The sequence below is a fragment of the Arachis hypogaea genome, chromosome 19 (genome assembly GCF_003086295.3).
Source record: "Arachis hypogaea cultivar Tifrunner chromosome 19, arahy.Tifrunner.gnm2.J5K5, whole genome shotgun sequence".
NCBI classification, from domain to species: Eukaryota; Viridiplantae; Streptophyta; class Magnoliopsida; order Fabales; family Fabaceae; genus Arachis; species Arachis hypogaea.
In genome coordinates this window covers 12810685-12820368 of record NC_092054.1, presented here as the reverse complement: position 1 = coordinate 12820368, position 9684 = coordinate 12810685, and the positions used below count along the sequence as shown (strand labels likewise).

Sequence of the window (9684 nt, the reverse complement as noted above, 5' to 3'; positions counted from 1 at the left end):
GACCCACCCGATTTAGAATGGATCCATTGAGATCATTGTCATCCAAAAACAAGGAATCAAGGCTTTGAAGGTGTGGAAATATTTGAGGAAGTTTGCCTTGCAATGAATTTTTGGAGAGGAAAATAGCTGATATACTAGAACTGAAATTGAAAATCCAGTTTGGTAACTTAGCTGGAACAAAATCATTGTTAGAAAGATCAAGGACGTCAAGTGCATTAAAATTGGCATATTGCAGGGATGGATAAATGTCCCAAAGTCCGCAATACTCCAAATATAACTCTGAAAGAGAAGGAAGCAATGTATCTAACTGAAGCCAATTAGTTTCCTCTTGAAGATTAATGCCAGTGAGGTCCAGATACTACGGAGAGGAAAGATTAGAAATCCAATGAAGCATATGATCAGCTTTAAGATTGCCATTATATGACAAATCAAGGTGGTGGAGGTTGTTGGAAGAGTTTCCACCCTGACCATGATAATGGATGATGCTGAAGTCATTGCTGCCCAACTCCAAAAAACATAGAAATTGAAGCTCAATCAAAGAAGAGATGTTGAGCTCACCTGTTAGGCAATGCAGTTTGTTAACATCATTACCATAAATAGGATAAATTTGAGGACAAGTAAGACTGAGTCCGGTGACTTTGCCAGTAGTGTTGTCACAATGGACTCCTCTCCATTGGCAACAATCTTTTTTTCCAATGGACCATAAAAAAGTACTCCGGAGAGATCAATAACTCCATGTTTGAACATGATTATTGTGTTTTTGTCCTTCTCATCACAAGGAAGGACTTTTGGATTACACATGGCTCTACATAATAAGAATAAAAAAATAAAAGAATTTGAATGTAGTATTGAAAATTCTTAGATTTAAAATTCAATTCAAAAACTTTCAGATAGTTTTGAGAAATTTTAGTTTCCATATTCAAAATCTGACAAATGGGATATATAGAGCAAATTTGGAAGCGTAAAAGTGCTAAAACTGCATAGTTACTCCACATTTCTAAACGTGGATAGACTGACTCCACAAAGACTGACTCCTCATTTCTAGAAGCGAATAGACTGACTCCACAACAACTTGGAATTGGCCCTGATAATTTGTTATTTGAAAGATCCAATATCTTGAGAAAATCAAGCTTACACATTGTAGTAGGGATATTACCACTAAATAGGTTGGATCGTAATTGGAGCGCAATTATATTTTGTCCCACCCAACTTGATATAGCTCCTGAAAACTTATTTTCACCTAAATTAAGAATTGGAAGCTTTTCACAAATTTTTAATGAAACAGGCACTTCTCTAGATATATAATCTATTATTGAATAGACTAAATGAAACTAGGTTAGACAAAATACTTATTGAGTAAGGAATTTGGCCTCTAAAATTATGGCCTTCCAAGTTAATATATTCCAATTATTTCCAATGAATCCAACAATTTGGAATTTCTCCTGATAATAGATTATGAGAGAGATCCAAATATTTCAAATTATTTTTTCTTTAGTCTTGCAACATAAGAAATGAGAAATGGATCCAGACAAAGAGTTATTCGATAAATCCAAAAGAGTGACATTTGGGGATATTCGAGGCACATTACCTCTGAAATTATTGCTACTTAGCATGAATACTTTAGAATGAAATAACACATTCGAAATACTGCCATTGATTGAACTATTTTGCAAAAGAAGATACTCAACTTGATCAGAAATAAATTTCCAGAACTTTTCACTTGGTTCTAATGGGATTCTTGAGTTCAAAATGTTTAAAAGTGTCATCGAGTACTGTCTATATATCCATGAAGGAAGTTTGGGTCTCACAGCGTCCAAGATCAAAGTTTGGAGTTGAAAAAGAAGGAATCCATTGAGGATCAAAGTCGAACAACAATAATTGTGAGCCAAAAGCTAAATATTCTAGGTTTGAAAAGGAGTGAAAAAAATTTTCAGAAATATTTTCAGTAAAAGAATTTGATTCAAGTGATAAACAAGTCAAAGATGACAAAGTTTTAAACATGTAGGAAAATGACCTGAAAACGAATTTCTAGGAAGATACAGGTTTTTTAGTTTCTCAAGTTGACCCATCCAATTTGGAATGGATCCATTGAGAACATTGTTATCCAAAAATAAGGAATCAAGGCTTTGAAAGTGTGGAAATATTTGAGGAAGTTTTCTTGCAATGAATTTTTTGAGAGGAAAATAGCTGATATACCAGAACTGAAATTGAAAATCCAGTTTGGTAACTTAGCTCGAACAAAATCATTGCTGGAAAGATCAAGGACGTTAAGTGTAGTAAAATTGGCGTATTGCAGGGATGGATAAATGTCCCGAAGTCCACAATATTCCAAATATAACTCTGAAATAGAAGGAAGCAATCTAACAAACTGAAGCCAATTAGTTTCATCTTGAAGATTAATGACAGTGAGGTCCTGATACTGCAAAAAGGAAAGATTAGAAATCCAATGAAGCATATGATCACCTTTAAGATTGCCATTATCTGACAAATCAAGGTGGTGGAGGTTGTTAGAAGAGTTTTCACCCTGACCATGATAATGAATGATGCTGAAGTCATTGTTGTTCAACTCCAAAAAACTTAGAAATTGAAGCTCAAACAAAGAAGAGATGTTGAGCTCACCTGTTAGGCAATGCAGTTTGTTAACATCATTACCATAAATAGGATAAATTTGAGAAATTTTAATTTGCATATTGGACATCTGAAATATGGTGATATATATAGCAAATTTGGATGCGTAAAACTGCTAAAACTGCAGAGTTACCCCACATTTCTAAGCGCGGATAGACTGACTCCACAAAGACGGACTCCACATTTCTAGAAGCGAATAGACTGACTCCACAACAACTTGGAGTTGGCCCTGATAATTTTTTATTTGAAAGATCCAATATCTTGAGAAAATCAAGCTTGCATATTGTAATGGGGATATTACCACTAAATAGGTTGGATCGTAATTGGAGCGCAATTATATTTTGTCCTACCCAATTTAATATAGCTCCTAAAAACTTATTTTCACATAAATTAAGAATTCGAATCTTTTCACAAATTTTTAATGAAACAGACACTACTCCAAATACTCTATTATTGAATAGACTACATGAAATTAGGTTGGACAAAATACTTATTGAGTAGGGAATTTGGCCTCTAAAATTATTGCCTTCTAAGTTAATATATTCCGTTGATTTCCAATGAATCCAACAATTTGGAATCTCTACTTATAATAGATTATGAGAGAGATCCAAATATTTCAAATTATTTTTTTCTTTTGTCTTGCAACATAAGAAATGAGAAATAGATCCAGACAAAGAGTTGTAGGATAAATCCAAAAGATTGACATTTGGGGATATTCGAGACACATTACCTCTGAAATTATTGCTACTTATTATGAATACTTTAGAATGAAATAACACATTCGAAATACTGTCATTGGTTGAACTATTTTGCAAAACAAGATATTCAAATTGATTAGAAATAAATTTCCAAAACTTTTCACTTGGTTCTAGTAGGATTCTTGAGTTCAAAATGTTTAAAAGTGGCAGCGAGTCCTATCTATATATAAATGAAGGAAGTTTCAGCCTCACAGCATCTAAGATCAAAGTTTGGAGTTGAAAAGGAGGAATCCATTGAGGATCAAAGTTGAACAATAATGTTTGTGAGCCAAAACCTAAATATTCTAGGTAGAAAAAGGGGTGAAAATTTTTCAAAAATATTTCCAGTAAAAGAACTTGATTCAAGTGATAAACAAGTAAAAGATGACAAATTTTTTAAACCTGTAGGAAAAGAACCTGAAAATGAATTTCTAGGAAGATACAGGTTTTTTAGTTTCTCAAGTTGACCCACCCATTTTAGAATGGATCCATTAAGATTGTTGTCATCCAAAAACAAGGAATCAAGTCTTTGAAAGTGTGGAAATGTTTGAGGAAGTTGGCCTTGCAATGAATTTTTTGAGAGGAAAATAGCTGATATACCATAACTGAAATTGAAAATCCAGTTTGGTAACTTAGCTGGAACAAAATCATTGTTGGAAAGATCAAGGACGTCAAGTGCAGTAAAATTGGCATATTGCAGGGATGGATAAATTTTTCGAAGTCCGCAATACTCCAAATATAACTCTGAAAGAGAAGGAAGCAATGTAACTAACTGAAGCCAATTAGTTTCCTCTTGAAGATTAATGCCAGTGAGGTCCAGATACTACAGAGAGGAAAGATTAGAAATCCAATGAAGCATATGATCAGCTTTAAGATTGCCATTATCTGACAAATCAAGGCGGTGGAGGTTGTTGGAAGAGTTTCTACCCTGACTATGATAATAGATGATGCTAAAGTCATTGTTGCCCAACTCCAAAAAACTTAGAAATTGAAGCTCAAACAAAGAAGAGATGTTGAGCTCACCTGTTAGGCAATGCAGTTTGTTAACATCATTACCATAAACAGGATAAATTTGATAGAGGACAAGTAAGACTGAGCCCCGTGACTTTGCCAGTAGGGTTGTCACAATAGACTCCTCTCTATTGGCAATAATATTTTTTTTTCAATGGACCATAGAAAAAGTACTCCGGAGGAATCAATAACTCCATATTTGAACATTGTTAATGTGTTTTTGTCCTTCTCATCACAAGGAAGGACTTTTGGATTACACATGGCTATACATAATAATAATAAAAAAACAAAAGAATTTGAATATAATATTAAAATTCATGTTTTAGATTTAAAATTTTCAATCCAAAACAAACTTTTAGATAGATTTGAGAAATTTTAGTTTGCATATTGAAAATCTGATATATGGGGATATATATAGAAAATTTGGAAGCGTAAAAGGGTTAAAACTGCATAGTTACTCCACATTTCTAAACGTGGATAGACTCACTCCACAAAGACGGACTCTATGACTCCACATAGGGGTGTTCAAAACCGATCCGGACCGAACAAAACCGATTAACCGAACCGAAAAAATTGAAAACCGAATAAACCAAAAATCAAAAAAACCGATAAAATCATATTTTGCTGTTTTTTATGCGGTTCGGTTCGATTTTCGGTTTTGATACTGAAAACCTTAATCGAACCGAACCGAACCGGTCAACTTAAAAACCATTAGACATTTAGACCATTATCCCACCCCACCCCCATCAGATAACCTAACGTCCCTAACCCCTAACCTAGCGCAGCCACTCTCTCGAAGAAGCCACATTACCCCAACCCTTCCCAGCCCCTCTCAGCCCCGCCTCCCAGCCCTGCCTCCCAGCGCCTTACAGCCTCTTCCAGTCCAGCCGAACCAGCCCCTCCCAGTCCCGCCGAACCAGCGCCTCGCAGCCCCTCCCAGCAGCGCCTCCTAACCCCTCCCAGCAGCGCGAACCGGCGAACCCATCAACGACATTCAGCTCCTCCCAATAGCGCGACCCGTCGAACGCAGCCCCTCTCAGCAGCACCGAACCAGCCACCCAGCAGTGCCGGACCAGCCCCTTTCAGCCCCTCCCAGCGCCGAACACCAGAAATAGAGCCTCCAGGTAAGGTATTAATTTGAATAATTTCTATTCTATGTATTATGTATTTGTTGCTGATTGTTGTTGATTGTTCATTTATTTGTTGTTAATTGTTGTATTTGTTTATGCTTTTTATTGTATTTGGGGATTTTAGCTTTTGAATGTGTATTATTTCTGATTGTTAGGGTTCTAGGTTCTGATTGTGGTGTTTTTAGGAGGCGTTCTTGAGGCACACTAGTCCAATCAGCAGATGTTGCTTCTCTGCTTCCGGGAACAATATTGCTAGTGCTTCTCTAGATGGAATTGTTAGGTAAGCTTGAAGACAAACATATCAAGATTATTACTCGAGAAAATGGAGCAGTCTTGATAATTTCAGTTTTAATTGTACCCATTTGCCATAGAGTATTTTAATAAATAATATGGACATGATTCATCAACTCCGGTATCTAGAAATGCAACCACATATTGTGGCACAGAAATTGTCTCTTGACTGGGAATGTAAATCTGACCGCTTGGTATGTGAATTGCTTTTATGCTCTCTCTAATACATGTGGTTTTGCAGTGTATTGTACATAAAGTGCAGCCCTGTGGAACCTATTTTTGTATCTGCAGCAGCATCTGGAGGGTATTTATCAAATTTTATATCATTTTTTGGTTGACATATTGATTTTTTTGTTTGGTCATTTGATATTCTATTGTAACAGTATTTTACTCCGATTTAGTTTCAATATGTACATTTGCTAGGTTGTTCATACTGAAATTGCTGTTCATACTGAATTACTAAAACTGCTTCTGGGTTGTTCATACTGAATTACTGAAATTGCTGTTCTGTTTGCTGTTCATACTGAAATTGTTGTTTTGTTTGTTGTTATCTGATAATATCCAAAAACTTGATCTGCAACTGCTTCTGGTTTATTATTATTATTAGTTATTTTGAAAAAATAAAAAATTAATTTTGAACTGATTTAGTATGATTTATTACTTTTGTTTCCAATTCTATATATACGAAGAATTGGTTTGTTAGCAGCAGGACAAAGTAGCACAATTACAGGAACATATGCAGGACAATTCATAACTGAAGGGTTTTTGAAGCTAAATATAAAGAAATGGTTGAGGTCATTGATTACTAGAAGTGGTGCTATTGTTCCAACAATGATAGCTGCTATAGTTTTTAATACATCAAAGAGTTCATTGGATACTATGAATGAATGGCTCAATGTGGTTCAGTCAATTCAAATTCCTTTTGCACTCATTCCACTTCTTACATTGGTGTCTAAAGAAGAGGTCATGGGTACTTTTAGAATAGGCCCTATTATAGAGGAAAGCTTTGTTTGCATTATAACTTTTGTAGAATTGATTTTGATGTATACTGATTATGTTTGGTAATTCGTCTAAAAGTGATTTCTTCCTTCCAAAAAAATAAATGATTCTAAATATATCATGTTACGACTTTGTGAAGTAGTATAGTAGTATTTTTTTTAATTGATTGAAAAAACCGAATAAACCAAACCAAATCAAACCAATTTTAATTGGTTTGGTTTGGTTCGGATGGTTTTGATAAAAAAATCGAACCAAACTGAACCGCAGTTTAATTAGACGATCGGATCGGATGACTTTTTACTCAAAAACCGAACCAAATCGCACCGCGAACACCCCTAACTCCACGTTTGAAAAAACGAATAGGCTGACTCTACATTTATAGTAAAGATGTGTCTTTAGTAAACTCAAATCTTTTGAACTAGGATAATAAACATCTTCCCAAAAGCTTAAACTGATTTTGGAATTCACCACAAATCGAACTCTTGGCCTTTTGAATCTAGCGCTCTAATACCATGTCATGATATCACTCATCCCAAAAGTTTTAGCTAATAGAAAAATGTAACACTAATAGTTATATCTCTAATACTCCTGAAATCTCCATTGTACAAATATTCCATTAGTTCCTCATACTTTTCCTTTTTAATATGCACAACAAATAATTTACAAGTATACCCCATATCAGGATTTAATAATAATTATTATTTTTTTATATTTACCACAAATATTTTTAAAGTTTATCTAATAAAATCCTAATTCCTCAATGCACTTTTCAATCCATCTAAAAAGCTACCACCACCTACTCCACTTTTTTCTGGTCTCTGCCGTCACCGTCGCCGTTCAATCTGGCACTCGCTGCCAGTCTCGCCCATCTCCCGGCGTCGCTATTAGGCTCTTTCTCCCCGTCGTTCATTCTCAGTATCTCTCTTCTCTCTTTGAGTCGTCGCCAATGCCGTGGTACTCCGTCTCCCCCTTCATCCTCCACTTCCAGAGTTACAATGGAGCCTCAGCCTCGGGTATGAATTTGCTTCATTGATTTCACTTTTTTCGTTCCTCTTATGTTCTTATTGTATGAATCTGCTTCATTGAACTCGTTCAATTATTTTTTTGTTCTACTTATTTTTTTGTTTAGGTTTTCCATCTAAATTTGTTTCTGATTTCATTCAGTTATTTTTTTTCTTGTTCTGTTTATTTGGTTGTTTGAATTTTTTTGAGTTCTGTTTATAAGGGTTAAAAAATTTTAGAATTTGTTCTTATGATTCTGATTTCAATTTATGTGTTTATGATTCTGTTCAAGATGCTCTAGTTCTATTTTTGTTCTATTTTCTATTTGTTACCTCTGTTTGATTTGTTTTAGTCTGTTTGCAAATTTAGGAATTAGGGTTGTGATTCTGTTTAAATTTTCCGTTTCCATTATATAGGATGATCATGAGGGTGTTAGGAACGTGGATGATGACAACTTTATAGATGACACTGGGGTGGAAGCTGGTGGTTACTATTGGCAGTGATGAACCTCGTTCTCCTGGTTATGCTCCCCAGGTTGGTGATTAATTCTCCCAAATTTTTCTTTTTACTGCTAGATTCTCCTGTAAGCAGAATAGCAGATCCACTGTGTTTGATATCCTTCTGATTAGGATCATTTCTTGGTACCAGTAGCATGTTGTAAACCAAAATATGTGATGGATGTAACTTAAGCTTTCTTTTCATTTCAAGCTATTCGGTCTCTATTTATGATCTAGTTAGAACAATTTCTTCAAGAAATCAATTATGGGATTTGTTGGAGTGTTTTACTATAAAGCTTTTGACACCTGACTTATGTTGATTTTCTAGGCAGAGGAAGGTGAAGAGGATGATGAAATTAAAGATCTTTTCAAGACAGGTAAGAAAAAGAAGAAGAAAGCAATCAGTACAATCATATTTTATCAATACCCCATCCTTCATTTCTTTCTAATTTTTATTAATTTGGTTCTGATTCTCCTTTTTATGGTGTTGGTTATCCGTAAAATTGGCAACTTTTATCTTTTTGCATTTTGCTCACGAAGTGTTTGTGACTTTGTTTCTTTGTGAGTGTGTTCAGGTTGTGAAAGAGGCATTGGGTTCAAGTAGGGGGCATGTAAGGGACTATATGCTTTACATTGGGGCTCTGGACAGCATACTTAGTTGAATATCATTATAATTATATTCTAATTTTTTTCTTTCCCAGTTAACTTCATTTTCTTAATCTCAGATAAGAAAAAAGTGTGTTGTTTTCGTTAAATATACAAGTGATACTTTGACTTTCCTTGAGATGAAATTTACCTAAGCTTGGCACACCTGAGTTGATCTAAAGCTAGCTTCACCTTATTTATTTGTTTATTTATTTATCCATTTATGTTGTTAATGTGTTGCAAAGTAACTAATGCTTTGTCTTTGGGCCAACGGTAGCGACTAAATTGTTATGATTTTGTTTAGTTATGGAGTTACATTTAAATTATTGATATATCATTGAGTCTAACGATTAGTTCTGCCTTACTTTTTTTACTATATTTGAGTTTCAGCTATGGATATCTAAATAATGGTCAGCTGCTTAACATTTTAGTTTTCTTATGTTTGTTTATTATTTCAGACAACCAACTTGAATGACATTATACTGTGCATGTTGATTTGTTTTGTTACTCTGTCGCTTGCAACATGGCTGAGAAATGTTTGTGATTAAGATTCAAAGCACCATCTTCTAAACTCAAATGAAAATCATAGTGTAAGATTCAAGTGTGCTAAGATGAATGGAGATTTCGATATATAAGTTGTCATGACTGATGTACGTTCAATATATACTGTATTTTCTTATTTTGACCTGTTTCCAAATTCTAAGCCTTTATTGCTGTTTTTTGGATAGTATGTGATAATCTAAG

At 34.6% G+C, this 9684-nt stretch overlaps 1 protein-coding gene across 1 annotated transcript; it reads left to right on the top strand.

Annotated features, from left to right (window-relative positions):
- The first annotated feature begins 4398 nt into the window (after positions 1-4398).
- Positions 4399-9121, top strand: LOC112779434 (uncharacterized). The gene is made up of 8 exons (XM_072228269.1): positions 4399-4451; positions 5157-5505; positions 5692-5786; positions 6039-6101; positions 6487-7809; positions 8215-8332; positions 8624-8672; positions 8871-9121. The coding sequence occupies exons 1-5, from the start codon at positions 4399-4401 to the stop codon at positions 6860-6862; spliced, it is 936 nt and encodes a 311-aa protein (XP_072084370.1). The 3' UTR covers positions 6863-7809; positions 8215-8332; positions 8624-8672; positions 8871-9121.
- Positions 9122-9684: the final 563 nt, after the last annotated feature.

Coding starts and splice junctions, on each gene's coding strand:
- LOC112779434 (XM_072228269.1), top strand. CDS start 4,399: ATGCAGTTTGTTAACATCATTACCATAAACAGGATAAATTTGATAGAG. Junction 5,787..6,038: donor TCTCTAGATGGAATTGTTAG/GTAAGCTTGAAG, acceptor GTGGTTTTGCAG/TGTATTGTACATAAAGTGCA. Junction 6,102..6,486: donor TCTGCAGCAGCATCTGGAGG/GTATTTATCAAA, acceptor ATATATACGAAG/AATTGGTTTGTTAGCAGCAG.